At 38.4% G+C, this 21,852-nt stretch overlaps 1 protein-coding gene across 4 annotated transcripts in view; it reads left to right on the top strand.

Annotated features, from left to right (window-relative positions):
* The window catches only part of LOC131166252 (pumilio homolog 5-like), a 72,313-nt gene that overhangs the window by 26,207 nt on the left and 24,254 nt on the right, over positions 1 to 21,852 (top strand). For all 4 annotated transcript variants that reach the window (XM_058124614.1, XM_058124615.1, XM_058124613.1 and 1 more), the window contains exons 6-7: positions 7,723 to 7,935; positions 8,043 to 8,153. In XM_058124614.1, coding sequence (XP_057980597.1) covers positions 7,723 to 7,935; positions 8,043 to 8,153 — 324 coding nt within the window. The remainder of the gene's footprint in view (positions 1 to 7,722; positions 7,936 to 8,042; positions 8,154 to 21,852) is intronic.

Raw genomic sequence — 21,852 nt, 5'->3', positions numbered from 1 at the left:
CTTTATTTCTTGTCTTTTTTTTTCTGAATTCGGGTAGCTAGAAATATTAAGGAAGTCATGAGGGATTTCCTTTGGTTGGGATTGGGGAGAATAAGGATCATTTGGTTAGTTGGGAGGCTGTCTGTATGTCCAAAAAAAGGGGGTTTGGGGGTCTTTGAAAGTTGGTGTCTAAGAGCATTGCTTTAAAGGGTAAATAGTTGTGGTATTTTTCCTTCCCCACACATTAATTAAGAGTTAATTTTACTACCCAGGGTAATGGGTGGGACGCTAATTTGAGGTTGAGATGTTCTTGTGACAGTCCTTGGAAGGGTATTTCACAGTTATATCCTCTTTTCATTCCTTAATCCAAATTTATTGTAGGTAATGGGTATCACATTCAGTTTTGGGAAGACATTTGGTGGGGGATTCTTCGCCTTGTACTCTTTTCCTCGTCTGTATAGAATGTCCTCTTTGCACAACAAATCTATTTCTTCGCTTATTATCTCAAAGGAGAGGAATTCTCTTGAAATTTCCATTTCCTTAGGGCTTTTAATTATAGGGAGGTGAACCTCCTTATTATGAGTTTATTGGAGTGTGGTCTCCTTGTTGATATGAGGGACTGTTATTTGTGGATTCTTGATTCTTCGGGGGAGTACTCTTGTACCATTTTTAAGCACTTGACACTTTACAGCGTGTCCGTTCCACGTCATTGTTCCATTTGAAAGGCTGAAGCCCCCTCAAAGGTTAAGGCTTTTATTTGGTTAGTTTTTAGTTGAGTTAAAACTAACAATCTGTTGCAGAGTAGGAGGCTTTGTAAGGCTTTATCTTCAGACGTATGTTTTATATGCTTTGATAGCTCAGAATCTTTCTCACTTGTTCCTCCTTTGCTCCTTTTCATGGAGCATGTGGAATAATCTCTTTGGCCTATTTAGATAGAGCTGGGCCGTGTCCAGAGTCAGTGGAGGATTTTTTGGCTCTGTCATTTTTAGCTTTTGGGAGGGCTAAAGATGAATCAGCTTTGTTGAGATGTGCGAGTTTTGCTGGGAGTATGGTTGGTGCAAAATGCTTGTATTTTCATGTGAAAGAGGATATCTTTGTGTATGCTTTGGGATAGGATTGAACACTTGGCATCGTTGTGGGCTTTTGCAGCCATCTATTTTAGAGGAATCTACTTTCAGATTCACAGTGTGATCCACGAAAGTGCTGTTTTGATATATATTTTTTTGTTTGTTTATTTTACATGGGGGATTTATTATGCTTCTTTTGTTCTTCTTGTCTTCTTTAAAAAAATTTCTTTTTTTGTTTTCAATAAAAAATTGCTTTTTGAGGGCCTCTCCTTTGGTCAGGAAACAACTTGGGGAGGATCCTAGCCATTGACTACCTAATGAGGAGGGAGACGAGCTTGGTGGATAAATGTCATCTTTGTAAGAAGAAGAATTGGTGAACCACTTTATCTTGCATTATAGTTGGGTAAGAATGATTGGGTGTTTTGTTTTTGATAAAAGAAGAAGATATATAAAGAGAGAGAGACATTGCAACGTAGGCGAGGAGATGAAATCCTCATAAAAAAGACTAAAAGCGAAAAAACAAAAAAAAATGAAAATAAAATAAAAGTAAAAATAAAAGTACACAAAAATTAACCAAGAAAACCCCTGTTTAAACCCATCCCATCATAATTCATGGTTCACTTCGAACTTGCTAATTCTTAGCTTGAGATTTACCACTGTCTATCTGAATTTTGTTTCTTTTGCTATTTGATATGTGCGAATCAAATTCATCGGACAAATGCCAAGCTTGAAGTTTATTCATAGAAAATTCCTCTACAAGAGAAAAAGAGGGGGGGGGGGGGCGCTTACCCAATTGCCTTTCATCCATACCATCATTTTCAAAAATACTAATTCCCTCTAATCCTTCCGATGGAGGATGTGGTGCATACCTTAAATCCCTAAGCATATCAAATGAATTAGAAACAAAACCATATTGTTCTTGAATCTTCTCCCAGAGCAAATCCCTATCCCTATCACAATCAAGATGACTGATGTCAACGCTGTCACTATTAGAAAAACCCCCTAGTTCTTTTTTCCCTTTTGCAACTATTCAACCCTCCCCCCTCTGCTGGTCCTACTCTTCTGAACAAGTGGTTCTCTTGGCATACTTAAGTTACTTCCTGCATCTCTCGTTATAACTCTTCTTGTTATCTCAGCAGAAGTAATTCACTTTTCTTCAAACTTTTTCTTCATTTTAACACTCATCTGCCCTGTATTTTGACGAGTGTAAACCTTTTGACCCTTGAGCTTGGCAGAATTTTCTTCATTACCATTTGATTTTTCCCCCATAACAACATTATCTTTCTGAGTTTTGACCTTACAAGAATTATGATTCTTAATAGTGCTGCCCCCTTACTTTTTTAACCACTTTAGAAGACCCACTAGGAGTCTTTTCTCCTATAGAAATATCATGTCCCACTAAAAGAACAGAGTCATTGACTTAAACTCTAGAATTGTTCGAAACATGACCATCCCTTGTCACCTCTTTCCTTCTAATTGCTTCTTTATTTCACTTCTTTCTTAGAAAGATGGAAAATTGTCTTGGCCATGGTGAGTTTGCTTAGAAAATGAGCATTGCAAGGTAGGGTTTGTACTTGGAATCTATTTGGAAGACAGCATGCCTTTCAACAATAGTATTCTCCCATTAACTAGTTAAGCATCCATTACTCCCAGTTGAACATTCTTGGCCTTTACAGCACCGGAAGAATCCTCTTGGGCCTTACTTAAGATCTGAATAGCTCCTTGAACATTTGCACTAGCCTTTTGGGCCTCGTCAACATTATTAAAACAATGGCCAAAATTATTTTGGTTGCTAACATTTTGGTAACTACTGAAAAACTAATAAGTGAAATGAACCAAGCCATTGATTCCTTTGCTTACCCTTTTTTGTTTAGAAAATGGAATTGCCTCTTTATTTTAATTTTTGAAAAAGTAAAACAAAGTAAAACTTCTTTAAAAGAGATTTGGTCCAGGAGTACCATTGTGAATAGGGAAGGTAGATTTTTAAACCCTCTTTGAATAATGTTTAAAAGTCCTAGCACTCTAAAGAACCTATTCCAAGAATGGTAACTGCAGTTACCTAATGTGAATGTTTGTCTCCTACTCTGTAGTTCAAATTTTGAGAAAAGCTGTTGAAAATTAAATAAAAATTTGACTTGCAGCAGTTGTTGGTTGACCATTTGCAGAGAGTCGGTCAATTGCCTACTACAGTTTTCTTTTTCTTTTTTTTGACAAAAAAAGTTTTTTTTGGCCATTTAATCTCTTTTGAAAAATTTTTCTAAGAGTTTATACATAGGCCTTGCCCTACGAAACTCTACTAGTTTTATAGCCTTTCAAAGACCCTCGAACATGCATACAAAAGTAAAATAAAGTGAGAAGAAAAAGAAGGAAGAAACTAAATTTTTGACAGTTATAGCTAAGTCTACCAAAGTAGATTTCCTACATATCTTCTATAGATGAATCAAGCCAGCTATAGTTCATCAAAATACTTTCAAAAAGAAGTTTAGAAAGCATTTTGATTAGTTTTAAAAATCATTTGAAAACATTTTAATTTCTTGAAACCTCTTGATGTTTATGTTGAAAAAGCATTGTTTTTTGTTTAAAAAACTTTGATTTTTGAAGATGGAGATTAGGATTAAGTTTGAGAAAACCCATTTTTCCAACCTCAAGCCACTTCATGAGTGATTACTTTGAAAAATGATGTTTTCTTGTTTAAACTTGAAAAAATGTGAATTTTTGATAGGAGAACCACAAACCGCCTTGAAATCTGATTTTAAATGTTTTGGAGAGCATTTGAAAGCCACATCATGGATGTGTGACTCTAGATTTTGTGTGAAAATTTTGAAACTTGAAAATTCATGTGAAGTCCTTTTGAAAATGAAAAATTGGTTTATTATGAAAAAACCCATGAAAACCTCTAGTAATTCAGCAACCTGACTTGACCAATCACCCTCCAAAGAGTGTTTAGACTCAAAAAACCATGAAATCCCGAAGAAAGGTCCAGATTAATGTGAAAGTATTTTTTCTTGATATTTGGTGGTCAACCGTTTGCTGAGGGATGGTTGACCATTCTGTAGCTCAACGACTCTTTTTTCAAAAGCAGAGGGGGATTGACCATACTTGCAAGCCAGTTGATTGTTTGCGTGCGAATTTTTGAGAACTTGCATTTTTTCGAAGTTTAAACCAATTCTTTTCATGAAATCTAATTATGAACACCTTCAACATCTCTAACATGCATGATCTATGTAGGGAAATGTAGAAAATGTGATGAATTAAACTTCAACATTACAATCGTGCAAACATGCTTCTTCATGCAAAACTCAAATTAGAACTTGAAAACAAAGGTGATTAAGGGTTAGGATATTGACCTTTTGCTGTAGAAACTCTGTAGATCAAGTGGAGGGCACACTCTTGATGGCACACATTGCAATGAAACAAGTGAAGAAAAGATGAGAGAAGTAGGATTTCTCTTCAATTCTCAATCAAATACCCTCTATTCTAACCCAAAGAACGCACAAAAGACACTTTGTTTTTCCTTTCCTTACCCCCGCTTGGACGTGCCCCAATCTCTCTTCCAAGGGATCTATTTATAGACCTCCAATGGGATGGAAGGGAACACCGTTTGAATTTGAATTTCGAAAAATTAAATTCAAAATACCAACCACCAACCACCAACTACTAGCAACCATAGTCATTGCCCGACATGTGGCATGCCCAAATCTGTTGGCCAATCACATGCTAACAACTCAAAATTTCACTGGGCTGGTCAATCGCCTGCAAGAGCCGGTTGATCGCTTGTGAGTGGTGCCAAATTGTAAAAGAAGAAAAGAGGCCGATTAAGCGGTCAGAAGTGATCTGTCAATTGCCCTATGCTGCATCCTATTTCTATTTGTTTTTGACTTAATTTTTTGTATACTGAGCTCGGTCTTTTTATTTTATTGGATGAAAAATGACTATCGATAGTTTCCAAAGAATGGCTCAAATCATTTTTACCATGACTATGGGTCTGTTAAGTTAACCAGCCCAATTTCGTTGAAAAAGAAACTCTTACTTTTTCAATTACCTGCATAGGTTCAAAACAAGAACCAAGCATTTTTTGCCCTCTATTCTTTGCCTCATCTTCCTCAAGTGCAAGCCTAACTGCATCTACCAGCTTCGCAGCTCCTTTTAAAATCCAAGGTACCTTGGTTGTATGGACATTCATCTCCTGATTGAAGAGTTGGGGTTTCAGGCAGTGAAACCTCAGATTTCTTCAATCACAGCCAAGGTCTTAAATTTTGATTTCGACTCAAATTTTAAAGCTCTAAAAGTACGGAAATTTCAACAAAAATTTTGATTTTGATTTGAAAAAAATAACGGAAACCAGTATTAAAGCATGGAATTCTTTGTGAAACTCAAAAAATGGTTAACAGACATAATAATGTAAGTTTTAGGACTAATATATTTCAAGTTAACTACATCTATATTGTGTATAAGGTGGAAAAGTTGTAATTTAGTGTGTGTGTATCAAACATATTTGTAAGATAATGTAATTAAACATATTCAATTTATACAAATCAAATTCATAAATCATTTAAATATTATTTATTATACAAATAATTATAATTTAGACTTGAATGATTAAATAAACTGTTGTAAGTTTATTTTTTCATATCATTTCAAAACCATTGTAATAATTTTGTTTCGATAAAAATAAAAAAAATAAATTAAGAGATAAATTTCACTTCACTCCTAAATCTCTCATTTGGATTTTGAGGAAATTTCATTATATAGTTAAAATTTCGAGATTTCGATAAATTTTGGATGATTCGTTGAGATTTCGACGGAAATTATGGAAGACGAAAATTGACTGTCATTTCAATTTTGAGGGTGACGGAAACTGGAAATTTTGATGGAAATTTCGAAAATTTCGTGGAAATTTAAGACCATGATCGCAACTCACCTCAACACCAAAAACAGATATGATCTTTCCATACACCACACCCTGATTCCATGTTTGGAGACGGCACTTACAACCTTCACCTTCGCTATTCTTCCATTCCATCACCACTTGACTCCTCAGTTTGGGAGCCGAAGACTTGCTTCACCTTTGCCCCTAGATTTAGGATGAAACTCTGCTATCTTACGAAAATCATTCGCAAAACTTCTCCATCCACTACCTTTGGGCACCACCAAAGATGAACACCGAAAATTTCTTGCCTTTCTAGTCCAGTCCTAAGTTGAGAAACTTCCCCACCTTTGTCCACCTAATTGACATCTAGAACTGCATGTTTCCCATATGAGCACTTTGAGGAGCCCTTTCCATCTGAAAATTGATAAACCATCAGCAATCCAAATCCCAAATGATAGCATGTTTTGAGAATAGTACCCACTTATTGTGGGAAATATTGTTGTCAAACATGAACAGATAAGGGATCGAGAGAGAGAGAGAGAGAGAGAGAGAGAGAGAACCTCCCATTTCGCTCCAATTTTGCAGCATCCTGATTTGGTTTTTTGTGTACGCTTCTCATGGGATTCATTGGGTTTTGGTGAAGGGGTTAACAACTTGGAGGGGCTTCTTTTGAAGGGTAGGGAAGTTGATGTGGGATGGTATCTCGTTTGTATGACTGGAGAGAGAAAGAGGACAGGGAACCATCATTGGAAATTGTGGAATGTGGAACATGAGTGGTTCAAGGTTGGGACTTATGTTCATGAAAGATTCCCATTTGGAGCTCTTTTAAGTGAAAGTCTACTTTTTCTTATCTGGAAAACAAATAAATAAAAAAGGATAGCTATTTTGATTCCGTTGTTTGAAATAAATAAAAGGGTGATTCCCCTTAATGTTGGCACCTTGTTCATGGTATTGAGCTGTCAAATCTTCAGAACAGCTAAGAACACTTGTAAATGACATGTGATTCAACCTTGAGAGTATATTTTGTATCATGCACAGTTGGTTTTTCTTTCTTGACAAACAACATAGCTCTTCTTCATTGCACTCTGCGTTGGCGATGGCAGTCCATCTGTGCAACTTTGCTTAAACCAATCAATGAGAAAATGAATCAATTTTTGACCATATGAGGTATATCTCAATGTACTGTCCCCTGTCACAAGCAACTAGCTGAATGTGGGTACTCTCTGTATGTCTATCATTCTAATTAAACAATGCAATGTCTGTGATGGAGGGCCGAAAGCTGAACGGGATCCTGTCTCTGTGTTTTTCTGATGGACCATTGCTATGTTGTGATGGATTGTGAGTAATGTATAAGATATAGACTTAGAAAAAATAGAGCTTTTGGTTTGGATATTGGGGATATTTTGTGAATTTATTACTTTTAGGGTTATTTTGTAATTTTCTAAGTTCTATCGCCTTAATTGGAAAATATGTTGGTTTTTAAATTGTACATTTAGGTTTTGGAAATTGATTGAGATGGGGTTAGTTTATTACAGTTGCACATTGAACAAGTTTTGTTTTGGCAATTGATTGAAATTTGAAGCCTAACCTACTCTCTCTCTCTCTCTCTTGTTTCCGCCTTGTTCTGCCTATTTTGTTCCTTTTTGTCTATTCTCATCCTTTTACTGCTCTAGAACCCAGTGTGCTGTGATATAATTATGAGATAGCTGGTTTATTTGATTAATCTCATAATGTCTTGTTGAAGTAGAATTCTAGTCCTTGTTTTTTTGAAGAGTCATTATGACGTATGATGAGTGTCTGGTGCAGGCACTTGAGGTTATTGAACTTGAACAGAAGACACAGCTTGTTCATGAACTTGATGGACATGTTATGAGATGTGTACGTGATCAAAATGGAAATCATGTAATACAGAAGTGCATCGAGTGTATTCCAATGGACAATATTGCGTTTATTATCTCTTCTTTTCGTGGTCAAGTTGCAGCCCTTTCTAGGCATCCTTATGGTTGCCGTGTCATACAGGTAATATTGTACTAAAGTTGCATTATTAGAGGCTCCAATTTACCCCTCCTTATTTTGCCTCTAATTTAACATTATGGAGTGTCTGTATGTTTTCTGCTCTGTGATAGAGAGTTCTAGAGCACTCTACAGATGAGTTGCAGAGTCATTTTTTAGTGGACGAGATCTTGGAGAGTGTTTATGTTTTGGCTCAGGACCAGTATGGCAACTATGTTACGCAGGTTGGTTTTTGATTTTTTTTTCTTTATGTTTCTTTTCTTTGGTTTTGACTTTAGAAATTCAATCTTCTGCTTATTTGAAGTTTATTAATGTAGTGAGAATGGAATTAATTTTATTTTTGTTTTATTTATCTAGGGTATTTTATTTGGGTAATTTCCCTTGGATACTAGGTTGTATTACTAATGTCTAGGAAAATGGTGCTTTACTTTATTTAGGTTGCCCCAAAGACGGTAAACCTATAAAAATCTCTATATCTTTTTATTATTTTTTTCCTGCAATTGAAATGTGTGTTAGATGTTCATCTTGCATCAAGTGATATCAGATCATTGTATGATCCATAACTGCTGTCGATGTTTTGACAGGACAGGGCTCAAGATTTCAACTTAAATTCACTTTGACTATCACTGTTTGACAAGAAGTCTGTGAGTTTGAGTTTTGACTTAAACTCATAGGCTCTGTGATTTCAACTTAAATCACATTGAAATGGGCCCACCATGGCCATGACCACGCCTCTGTCACTGTCATCTGCACTTGGTAGTCGACACTGTGGTTACCCACTGCTCATCAAACTTCCTCTTTCTAGAATCCCCAATTCAGTTAAGTCTCTAATCTTTCTAGCCCTAATCAAACCCCAATCCGTTCTGCCCAAAACCTGGTTCCTACGTCCACTCCTCAGCTTCCCCTCCCCCCCCCCCCCCCTCTTGACATTTCACTAAATTGGGCCTTATTCACTGTGAAGTGCAAACCACTTTTACAATATTGATTCTCCACCTTGCACCATTCAAGGACTACCTGTCATGTTCTCTCACTTGAGAACAAAATTTTACACCAAAAACAAAGAAGAGAAGTGCATCTCAAAGATCTCTTGTTCAATTTCAAACTCTCACAAAGGCAGTCAAACAAGAACACAGCACAGCAAGGTTGAGTAAGCTGATGAGCAAGCTCAGAACTGATTTTGTTACAAATCTGAAATAAATTGATTTTTAATGAAGAAAAACACCATCCGAAAGTATGTGAGGTGATGGACCGGAAATCATCATTAATTTTGCAGAGTGACCTACTTATGGGTTTTCATCATACTTTTAAATCTAATAGGAAGGTGTTTTACCTAGAATGATCAGATAATGCCTCCATTCATATCTTACTTTCTTAGAATTAGTGGGAAGGCACACGTCGATAATAATGTTGAAAAACAATGAGTTTCAATTGTTTTTAAGAAGATGGGCATATTTTGTTTTGAACTAAGTGGGTATGATAAGGATTAGGTAGGCCAAATTTTCAGGGCAGCTGGAGGAGTTATGAGTTTGAAACTTTTTTCTCATATAGAAGGGGCCAATTCCTGTGTTTGGAGAAATTTAAAGATAAAGGTTGGCCTCAGTCAGTTTGTATCCCTGAGGGAGTGGAAGCATCAGGATGGAGGTTGTTCCTTCAAGCCTTGAAGGGCGTAACTACTGTTAGATTTGGAATTGCAAATGAATTACAAACAATTGATGGGTTGAGATTGAGGTGCACCATTTGTGGCGCAGTAGTAAATGTTAGGTGAAGCGAGGCTTATGGAGGGAGGGTGAGTGCCTTTCAGTGGCTTTTGCCAAAAGGTCTCATATATTGATGCACTCAAGATCCCTTCAATGAAGTAGTTGAACACCACTATAAAGATCTTTGCCAAAACTTTGAATTTTAAATGTAAGGGGGTTACTAGAATTGGGCCTTTGGTTAATGGGCTTGATAAGAAGCAGGCTGTGCTTAGGTGGGTTGAGAAGAAAGGGCAAACTAAGCCCAATGAAGCAGCAGGTTAGTCTCATATAAGTCAATTTAGTTGGGCTTGGCAAAGCTTGATTTTGAAAATATTTTAACAGGAGAGGTCCATCAGGAACAAGAAGGCTTAGTTTTGGACACGTATAATGAATGGGGCTGGTGAAGCATGTTGTGGGAATTAATTAAATAGGAGAGGCCCATCAGGAACACAAGGGGGATGGTGGTTTCATTGAAGGACAGGGAGCTGTTTGCAATATATTTTTAGGATTTAGCAGTTGGGAGTTTAGGCACCACTGAGGGAAGTTAAAGGTAGGGAATTGTCAAACTAGTAAAGCAGCTCAACAATAACTCGTCATTAAATAAGTATTCCTGTTCAACGAACTCTATGTTCTTTACTCTCTGCCATAAGGGATGGGTCGCAATTCTCTGCAAATTCTATGACAAATGAAGTGTGTGCGAATCTGAAAAAGGTTTGTTATTAGATCAGTTGATGGCAGGAAATGGAATTGATGGGGAGGGAAATTTTCCTACAGGCCCATGTTGTGATTTTGAAATGATTCAAGAATTCAAATTGACTTGGAAGATGTTTCCCAGTTGGAACAACATGAAGGTTGGGAAGGTAGTCCCAAAAAATTCTCGAGAAAAGGTTTGTGTTCACCATTTGAAGAACACCAATTGGCATCTAAGACTTGACTGAAAGGATCTTTGTCCATTGTTCCTATTCTTGAGCATAATCCCCATTCCTATTGAGGGGTTGGATGATGATGTGAAAGAACATCTATTGGAGGATTAGTGAACTTCTAATTCTTAACAAGGTATTTTCCCATTCTTAACTGGTCAAAATTCATAGATAATATTGTATGCGATGGTGAGGACTCTAATGAGGGAGATGTCATTGCTATTAGTCTTTTTGGGGTGGGGTGGGAGAGACAAAAGAGACCCCCAAAATCTCTTGTAGGAGTTGGGATTAAAGCTAGTGAAGCCCTTAGGGCTTGAGGTGAAAGTGGGGGTTAGTCTTGGAACCTTTGAGGGAAAAAAAGTAGTTAAAAAAGAACTTAATAAGCTAGCCTCATCTACCAATTATTATTATATTATTAATTTCTATTGTGTGGGTTGGGGGGTGGGTGGGTCAATTGTGAAGCTCACTAGTTGGAATGTTGGGGGTTTAAGGGATCTTAGAAAGAGGGGTTTGGTTAGGGATGGGAAGGGTTTAGGATCATGAGAAAGCTTAAACGTCTTAAAGAGACCGAGAGAAATTGGAATAGGGTGGCTTTTGGGATATTAGGTTTAAGAAGGCTACTTGGGTGAGTTGGATTATCTAGATAAAAAGGTGGTAGTCTTCCGAAGAATGTGGAGGTTGAATAGTTGTTGTTGAAAAATGAATTGGAGGATTTGATTTTTAGGGAAGTAAGGAGTTGGAGGCAAAAGAATAAATTTTAAATGTGGAGCGGTGCACCCTCCGTCGTTGGATGTCGCTTTGTCGAATGTATCTTTTTATCGTGTAACAATTCTTTCATCCTCATGCGAACATGAACATGGTAGGTGGCGATGTTAAAGTGTTCGGTGTATATCGAAGGTAAATCCTTCGATTTGAGTTTGGAATCGAGGGGAGTCCCCTTTACTGTGCATGCTCGAGAATAATGTTTCTCAAAATAGGTGGATTAAATTCACGAAGGAGGCAATTGCTTGGCTCACCGATTGTCTATATAATTTCGTTCAGCTGGAAAGGGGTTTCAGAAGCGTTCGCAAGTGAAACTTTTGTTGTTGGATAGCAATTAGGTGAATGAGGGTGGGGAGTTTTTGGAATTAGGGATGAAAGGGGAAAGGTAAAAATTTTTCAATGTTCATTACTGGAGGTGTGAAAAAAATTGGATGACAAAGTTTTGTGTATGAGTTATGCAAATTTGCAAAGGAAATTCGTCACAATTTTGAAGGAGTAGGCATTGGAAGCTCTTTAGTACCTAGATTGTGGCATAAGCTGGTGATGGAAGGAAAGATAGGCAAAGGCTGCTCAAGTAGTCCACAATTAGAAAAATTGTCTTAGTTGCAGGGCTGATCTGCCATTGAAGGAATCGTGGGTGCCGTTACCAAATTACAACATCGCTTAATCAGAGGTGAATGTCCATAAGGTGTTGGGAACTAGGGTTCCAGTGGTTGCTGCTAATCTTGTAGAGGTGGCTAGGGCTGCTAAATGGGACGATGACTTTGTGCTGGGCCTCGTTGTTGGGTACTCATACTGCATTTGGGCCAAGTTTGTGACAAAAGTGGGGCTTCTTTCTTAACTAAGTTGGGCCATTTAATAGAATAGACCAAGTGTTTTGACCAGAATGCTTTGGGCCTTTCTCTGGATTCAAAAGAATACTCTTATAAATAGGGCTTTCGTAGATAGGCCTCTTTTCGAAAAAGGCCCAGGGCAAGGATATGGGTGTTCAGGCCCTTCCCTTGCATGACCTTGTTGTTGAACAAGCCCATCTTCCTAGCCAAAAGTTATAGACGGGAGAGGTGGGTATTCAGCAAGATGTTATTGAAATACAAAATCCTTCTCTAGCTCTCCAAAATAAGAATAGGATGGATTGACATTTATGTCAAAGTATTGTGTGAATGGCCGAATCGTTTGGCCTTGAGTTGTGTACATTATGTATAGACTTTTACAAGAATGCTATACATGGAAAGTAAATAACTTCTAGCATGATTCTAGCCCTATACATGTAAACTATAATTTGCCAAGCCCTGCACATGTAAACTAAATATATGCTAATTGTACAAAATAATAAGTTGAAAAATAAGGAAATAATTGTGGGCTGAAGTAAGGAAAGAAATCTTTTGCTTTGCTGTTTGCTGTTTTGTTGACAGCCCCGTTCAAATTGATGTGGGTTGATCAACAAGCATAAATTTGGTACTTAGGAAGCAATGTCGATGACGAGTGAGAGCCTTGGTGAAGATATCCGCAATTTGTAATTCAGTGGAAATATGTGGAAGAGTGATGACACGAGCTTCAAATGCTTCTCGGGTAGAGTGACAATCGACTTCAATATGCTTCATGCGCTCATGATAGACAGGATTGGCTGTGATCTGGATAGCATTCGTATTATCGGGCATGTTGAGGTGTAGGATCAGTCTCAAAAAAATCTAGCTCAGCAAGCAAACCTTGAAGCCAAACCTGGATAGCATTTCGTCGATGACTTAGAAACTCTGTAGTTTGTATTGCTTCTTACTCTTCCAAGAGATCAATGTATCACCTAAGAAACACACACCAACCAGTGATGGAGCGACATGTATCCACACAACCAGCCCAATCAGCATTGCTATAAGCAGCAAGGCGAGTAGAATTGCCTGCAAGGAAGAATAAACCACGAGCAGAAGTGCCCTGAAAATGGCGTATGATCCTACGGACAGCAGCCAAATGAAGATGACGAGGAGTCTGAAGAAACTGGCTGATTTGTTGTATAGCAAAAGAAATGTCTGATCTAGTAATGGTGAGATAGACAAGACTACCCACCAACTTTTGGTATAAATTGGGATCAACAAGTAAGTCACCCTCCTCTTTGCGAAGCTTGACATTTAATTCCATGGGAGTATCAATAGAAGTACCTTTCTGAAGGCCAGCTGTGGCCACCAAGTCACTAGCATACTTATGTTGATTGAGTGAAATACCTGAGGGACTACGATTCACCTCAAGACCAAGAAAATATGTGAGAGACTGAGGATCTTTCATATGAAAGGACTCTAAGAGATGAGTCTTGTGCTGAGAAAGTAAAGCAGTATCGGAACCAGTAATCACAATATCATCAACATAAACCAGAAAAACAACAATACCCATGTTTGATTTCCGAAGAAACAATGAAGTGTCATACTTGCTCCCTTGGAGCTTGTTTGAGACCATAAAGAGAGCGATGAAGCTTACACACATGTGATGTCGGAGAGGGAAACAAGCCCGAGGGTGGCTTCATATAAAATATAAATACACTCATTAAGATCCCTGTGAAGAAAAGCATTCTTGACATCCATTTGATGTAGTGGCTAATCACTAGAAGCAGCAATAGCTAGAATCGTATGAACAGTAGTCATCTTAGCCACAGGAGCAAAGGTCTCTTCATAATTGACACCATATTCATGATTATTACCAAGTGCAACAAGGCGAGCTTTGTAACGATCCAAACTTCCATCAAATCGGACCTTGATTGAGTAAACCCATTTACAACCCAAAGGAACAATGGTGGGAGGACAAGGCTCAATGTCCCCGGTGTGATTGGCCTCTAGAGCGGCAATTTCTTCTTGCATAGCTTGTTGGCAACAATCATGCTTGGCAGCGCGTGAGTAGGATGTGGGAATATCTAAATTGGACAATGCAACAGTAAGAGCTGAAACAGAATTGCCAGAACTTGAAGAGGGAAACCCATACCTATTCGGGGGTACAGACACTCGAGAAGAGTGACGTACCAAAGGTTCTGGAGGTGCTGTAACTGACTGAATCTGGAGCGTGGTAGGATTAGATATTGGATGAGCTAACAGAAGAGATTGTGGGCGGGAGCGTTGCGTGTACACAATACCTGGTTTAAAATGAGAACTGACTTGATGAGGATCAGAGAACTGCTCCTCAAAGGAGGGGAGAATCACAGTAGAAGAGGAGGGTACAGAGGACGTAGGAAAGAAATGTTGATTTTCAAAGAAAATAACATTCCTAGAAATGCGTGTACGATGTAATGTAGGATCATAGCAAACAAATCCCTAAAGACACACATTATATCCCAAGAAGGCACATTGAACAGATTGAGCAAATAATTTATGTCGCTTATGAGGAGGTAAGTGAACAAAACATACACCACCAAAGGTATGGATGTTATCGTAACTAGGTTCCTTAGCAAATAAGTGAAAATAGGGAGACTCAATGAGTAGGACTTGAGAAGGTAAACGATTAATCAAGTAGCAGTTTTCAGAGCCTCAACCTAGAACACGGATGGAATAGAGGATTCTAGCAAGAGAGTACGTACCACATCTAGGAGATGACGATTTTTCCGTTTGGCTACTCCATTTTGTTGGGGAGTAGCAGGACATGAACGTTGATGAATAATACCTTTAGAATCCAAAAATGCCTGAAACTCAGTAGACACATATTCACCACTAGAATCTGTGCGTAATGTCTTAAGAAGCAGAAAATTGATTGTCAACATATGCTAAAAACTCAGTGAAAGTATGAAAACCTCAAATTTAGAGTGAAGAAAGTAGACCCAAGTAAATCTGCTATGATCATCAATGAAAAACTTAGTATTTAAAATTTTCATGTGAACTAACCTAGGAAGGTCCCCAAACATCACTATGGATAAGATCAAAGCACTGAGAAGCTCTACTAGCATGCAAAGGGAAGGGAAGAGTTTTGCTTTTACTAAGTTTGCAAGAGGCACACTCAAGAGATAAAGAATGTTCTTTATTACCAAGTAAACCGGAGTTCAATACATGCGATAAGACCTGAGTATTGGGATGGCCTAAATGATGATGCCACACCGTACTAAGATCTGAAACATTATTACAAGCAAAAGACTTAATAGAAGAAACTGGAGAACGTGCTGGAACAAGTAAAAGTAGTGGAAACAAGCGCCCCACTTTAGGTCCCTTTGCGACCGGCTCCCCCATTTCCTAGTCCTGCACAACACAACCATTACTTGAAAAATCAATAGCACAATTGTTATCAACTAATTAACCAACAGAAATGAGATTCGTGGAAAGCTGAGGAGAAAGAAACTCATTAGTGAACTTAGAAGAAGCATCTTCGACAGTAGCTATTGGCAAAGAACTGTCATTGGTAGTCTGAATGGCAGATTGACTAGCATAGGGTTGAACATGACATAGGGTAGTGGGATTATTCATCATGTGATTAGAGGCACTCGAGTCCACATACTAGAGTTTAGTAGAATTGTTACCTTGGAGACCCACTGCTGATAATGCCGAAATTAGCATCTGTTGCGCAATTTCGAATATGCAGTATTTCGTTGTAGGAGGTGCAGGAATAGAGGAGTCACTTGAAGAAGAGCCAGAGGTTGCAAAAGGCACTGTGGGGGGTACAATAACAAAAGTCTGTAATACATGGGCCTGACGATTCTGCAGGCGGATATGACAGTCTTTGATAATGTGACACCTCTTGTTGCAATAAGAGCAGAATTTCTTTGAACAATTAGCAACGATATGCCTAAATTCTTTGCAGAAAAAAACACTCCAAGGTGCTAGAATGAGCGGGCGGTCCTCGTCGTTGAGTAAGCATAAGCCATAGGGACAGACCTTGAACTACCATGAGATCGTGCCAAAGTAACTTGAGTACTAAGCCATTGTTCTTCACGAAGTAACACACCAAAACAAACATCAAGAGAAGGAATAGGAGAGCGATTCAGCAGAGATGAGCGAAAAGATTCAAAGTCGGGGCGGAGTTTCATGAGAAACTAATCACGACGGCTAGTAGTTTCGTGAAGACGTTGAATAATGGGAAGAGAGGCAACAGGAACATCCACAGTAATCAGATCAGAATATTCGTTCCCAAAGAGTTAGAAACCCCGAATAATAGTATTGGATGGAACGATTGTCATGTTGAAGCATTGCAATCGCATGCTCTAACTGAAAACGACAGACTCAGTTATCTTGATGATATACTGTTTTTAAATAAGTACACATGGATTGAGCAGTGCGATAAGGTCGCAACTTGGGGACAATATGTGGCTCAATCGAGCCAAGAAGCCAAGACATAATCTAAGCATCAAGCACAGCCCATGAAGGACAAGCTGCTGACTCCTTGGATTTATCAGGATTAGGTGCACAATCTGTGCCATTAATATGACCCCAAAGATCTTTTCCCTTCAGGAAAAGTTCAAATTGAAAAGCCCACGTAGTATAATTGTTGCCCGTAAACTTGGCACACACATGTGCGGAGTCCATGCTAAATAAAGGAGAAAATCGAGAAACCAAAAAAAAAGACTGTGCTGAAAGAAAAATACCACCAGAAAGTCTAGAAGCCCAAAAAATAAATCAATGCAGGTACAAAGAAATTCAAGAGCAACCTGCCTGCACTAAAAAATAAATCTTGGACCAAAAAACCTGCTGTGCCGAGAATCACAAGGACAAAGAAGCACCAGAAACAGCAACAGAGAGAACCAAGACCAACCTTCCTGCACTAAAAAATAAATCTTGAACCAAGAAACCTTCTTTGCCGTGAATCACAAGGACAGAAACTTGCTGTGCCGAGGCAGAAAAGCACCAGAAACAGCAACAGAAAGCTGTCGTCTGCTGTGCTGAGAATTGCAAGGACAGAAACCTGCTGTGCCGAGACAGAGAAGCACCAGGAACTGCAACAGAAAGCTGTTGCCTGCACTAAAATAAATGGCAAACCAGAAAACGTGCTGTTCCCACAGCCACTCAGCCACAGAAGTACCGAAAGAGCAGAGGAAAAAGAAAAATTCCAGAAGAGAAAAAAAAAACCACAACAGCCACAGAAACAGGAGACTCCTCCGAAACTGAGAAGGCAAAAAAGTTCGAAGGGGAAAAAAAACTTAGCAGTCGGCTGGCTCTGATACCATGTCAAAGTATTGTGTGAATGGCTGAATGGTTTGGCCTTGAGTTCTTATATTATATATATACTTTACGAGAATGCTATACATGGAAACTATATAAGTTCTAGCATGATTCTAGCCTTATACATGTAAACTATAATCTGTCAAGCCCTATACATGTAAACTAAATATATGCTAACTGTACAAAATAATGAGTTGAAAAATAAGGAAATAATTGTGGGCTGAAGTAAGGAAAGAAATCTTTTGCTTTGCTGTTTGCTGTTCCGTTGACAATTTACAGTGTAATCAGGATGATTTTAATTTGGTTTACAAATTCAGTTAGTTAAGAAAGTGATGATAATAATAGAAGTGTTGGATTGGCTGTTGATTCTGGTTTTGTGTCAACGGGATTAATAAAAAATAAGAAACTGGATTAGGAAGGAAATATGATGTCTCAATATTTAGTTCTAAAAAATCAAAGGGTCCGAAGGTGTATGCTTGTCGAAAGGTGTCAATGATGGGTGTGGAAATGAAGAAATTATTTGTAGCAGAAAGAGAGCATTCCAGTGAGATAAAACCACAGATTATAAGGAGAGATTCTGAAGGAGAGTTGAGCATTGTGGAAGATGAACTTTTTAAGATGAAGGATCTAGCACATGATGGAGTAAGCAAGTGAAAGGAGGCTAAGAAATGGGGAGATTTTTTAGATAACAATAGTGATGGTATCAGAGAGTTTGACTGTGGTGGTGGTTTGTTGCTGGATGAGATTTGCAAACAATATGGATATGTTTTTGATTCTTGTGATGTTCTGGGGATCTATCATATGTACAACCTGCCCTGATGGAAGGATTGGAGGGGTTCCTATTTTTGAGAATCATGGGTTGGATAATAAAATGCAGTGCAATGATGGGATTTTACCTAGACTAGTGGAGGTGATTTCTAGGAAGGACTTAGAAGCTCAAGATATAATGGATTTGTTGGATTTTAAAATGTGTGATGCTGGTGGAATTGAAGTTCTCTTTGATGGGGGTAAGTACAAGGCGAAGAAGGGTCAAAGGGAGCTTGCAAATATAGAGTACCCGGTGAATTATGATGGAAAGGGATTGAAAAAGGGGTTTTCTTGGTTAGGAGTACTTCGTGGTTTATTGTTTATTTTTTATTCTGATTTTTGGTTTTTTTTTTTTTTTTAAATTTTCATCTTTATTTTTATTTTTTGCTTTGTTTCTGTTTTTTTTTTTTCAGGTGGACCTCTTGTTCCCTAAGGTTGTGACTTCTCTTTCTCAATCTTATATACCTTCTTTTATTATAAAATAAATAAATAGGTGAAAGAGGGTCATTGTAGTTCAAAATTTTTTCGCAGATTGGCTAGGGTAAGATGAGCAAAAACTTGGAATTGAACTACGCGCACATCCTTATTTTTGAGCTTAATAGATAGTGTTCGTTGAATATTTTCTCTTTGAAAGCCTTTTTGAATTTGAACTAAGAAATTGCTATCTTTCGTACCAAGCCTGGTGTCATGGTCCCACAACGGATGTGTACTAGGTAGATCTTGGGCTTATAAGGAGGGTTTGGGCTCCAACTAAGTGACACATCTTTTATAAAACAAACCCGTGAGCGGATGGGCCAAAGCGGACAATACCTCATTGGAGTTGGACCCAAGGTCGTTACATTTGGTACTAGAGCCACCCTAGGGATACTATCATGTGTGTGGATCTGCCCTGGGGGTAATATCATGTGAGTGGATCCTATATAGAGGTGTAAGCCATTTTGATGAGGGCATCGAAGATCGGATGAGAAAGCTTGTCACAATCCCACATTGGATATGTACTAGGGAGATCACTTTGACAAGGATGTCAGAAATCGGACGGGAGAGGATGTTACGGTCCCGCATAGGATGTGTACTAGGGAGATTTTTTTGATAAGTAATAAATTTATTGATATCAAAATGAACTCCAAATACACAAGGAGTGTACATGGGGTAAACAAATCAAAAACACAAATTACAAGAATCTAGTAGCTCAAAAACAGAAGAAAATGATTGGTTTCGCAAAGCAGCCAACCAATCCATCAAAGTTGTAAAGAAAAATAGCTTCAGGTCTGAAATGGATCTTTCCTTATCTTCAAAACACCTACTATTTCTCTCCCTCCAAAGACACCACAATAAACAATGAGGAACTATCAACCAAATAAACCCATTTCGATAATGACCAAATCTGCCTTGCCAACATGCTAGAAGTCCCACTACAGATTGCGGCATAACCCAGCTTACTCCAAACAAATCCAACACCATAACCCACAAGTCCATTGCAACTGGACAACGAATAAAAAGATGATCAACTGTCTCATTATTACACTTGCACATGTAGCACCAATCCAATATCCAAACCTTTCTTTTTCTTAAATTGTCAATCGTTAAGCATTTCCCTAAAGCAGCAGTCCAAACGAAAAAGAGCTACTTTAGATAGAATTTTCTTTCCAAATACTTTTCCAAGGAGAGCCACAATCTTTGGAGCCCATTAAAATACCATAATAACCTTTAACCAAGAAACCCTTCTCTCTATCAGATTTCCAGCACATCTTATCCTCACCAAACCCCTTAACCGATGCACCATATATGGTATCCATAAAACCAGTCAAGGCTTCTAATTCCCGAAGATGCATATCCCTAAAGAAACTTACATCCCAAAACAAGACTCCCTTGTCAAACTTCATAAGCTCAGCCATGCTAGCTTTTTTATTTTGGCAAAATCTATACAAAATAGGATAGCTGATTGCAAGAGTCGTCTCACCACACCAATGGTCTTGCCAAAATTTCACCTTAGACCCATTTCCAATATCGTATAGAACGTGGCCAGAAAAAGGCCATCCCCGACTAATATTTTTCCACAAGCCAACACCATGTGGACCATTAACAGGCCCAGTACACCAACCACCCCATTCACAACCGTATTTCACCTTTATCACTTGCCTCCAAAAAGTAGCCTTCTCCATCCCAAATCTCCATAACCACTTCCCAAGCAAAGCTTCATTAAACTATCTTACCTTCCTTATCCCCAAACCACCCGAAGAAATGGGAGAGCAAACAGTATCCCATTTAACCAAATGGAATTTTTGGTTCATCACCAATGCGACGCCATAAAAAATTCCTTTGAAGTTTCTTAATACAGTTAGCCACGGTAGCAGGAATAGGAAATAAAGATAGAAAGTAAGTGGGTAAATTAGATAGAGTGCTTTTAATTAACGTAACTCTACTTCCCTTAGATAAGTACAAACGTTTTCACCCTGCTAACCTTCGTTCTATCTTCTCCAAAATTGGATTCCATATTGTCTTATCCTTGAATTTGGGTCCCAAAGGAAGACCCTAATATTTCATAGGAAGATTACCTTATTTACAGCCAAGGATGTGCAAGAATAAATCAAAATTAAACACCGTACCAGCAGGAACCAACTCTAACTTGCCCAAATTTATCTTTAAACCAGAGACCGCCTCAAACCACATAAGAATCACACGGAGAAACAAAATTTGATCTAGATCAGCATCACAAAAAATTAGAGTATCGTCCGCAAAGAGAAGATGAGGCATCACCAAATCTCTTCCCTCTATACACCCCATACCAAAGCCTGACATGTGACCATCATAGACAGCTCTATCCAACATTCTCCCCTGGGCTTCCATAACCAAGACAAAGAACAGAGGATACAATGGGTCACCTTGTCTTAACCCCCTAGAGCTCTCAAAAAACCCACGAGGAGTGCCATTTATCAGAATGGAGAAACGAACTGTAGATAGACAAAAGAAAATCCACTGCCTCCATTTGGTAGAGAACCCACCCCGTTCTAGTAACTTCATAAGAAAACCCCAATTTACATGATCAAAAACCTTCTCAACATCTAATTTGCAAAGTAGCCATAGCACCCTAGTTTTCAATCTACTATCAAGGCATTCATTAGCAATAAGTATAGGGTCAAGAGTCCGCTTGTTCCTCATAGCATTCTGTAAAGTTGAAATTATATCTTCCATAACCGTGCGAAGTCTGGTGGCTGAAACCTTAGCAATGATCTTATAAACCCCCCCAACAAGACTAATAGGGAGAAAATCCTTTACTTCAATTGCTTCATTTTTTTTAGGAATGAGAGTGATGAAAGTAGCATTCAAGATCTTCTCAAACTGGCCTTTAGCAAAAAAATGATGGAGCACAGCCATAAGGTCAGGTTTGAGAATCCCCCAGCATGCTTGGAAGAAAGCCATTGTAAATCCATCTGGTCCAGGCGATTTATCACCATTAAAATTTTTTATGACATCAAAAATTTCCGCCACCTCAAATGGTCTATCTAGCCAATCTGCGTTATCACCAGATATTCTTGGAAATACTAAGACTTCTGGGAATGATCGACTAACTTGTTGCTCAGAGTA

This window comes from Malania oleifera, chromosome 10 (genome assembly GCF_029873635.1).
Source record: "Malania oleifera isolate guangnan ecotype guangnan chromosome 10, ASM2987363v1, whole genome shotgun sequence".
Lineage (NCBI taxonomy): Eukaryota > Viridiplantae > Streptophyta > Magnoliopsida > Santalales > Ximeniaceae > Malania > Malania oleifera.
Note: the sequence above shows the minus strand (reverse complement) of the source record. Positions and strands in the feature narration are given on the sequence as shown.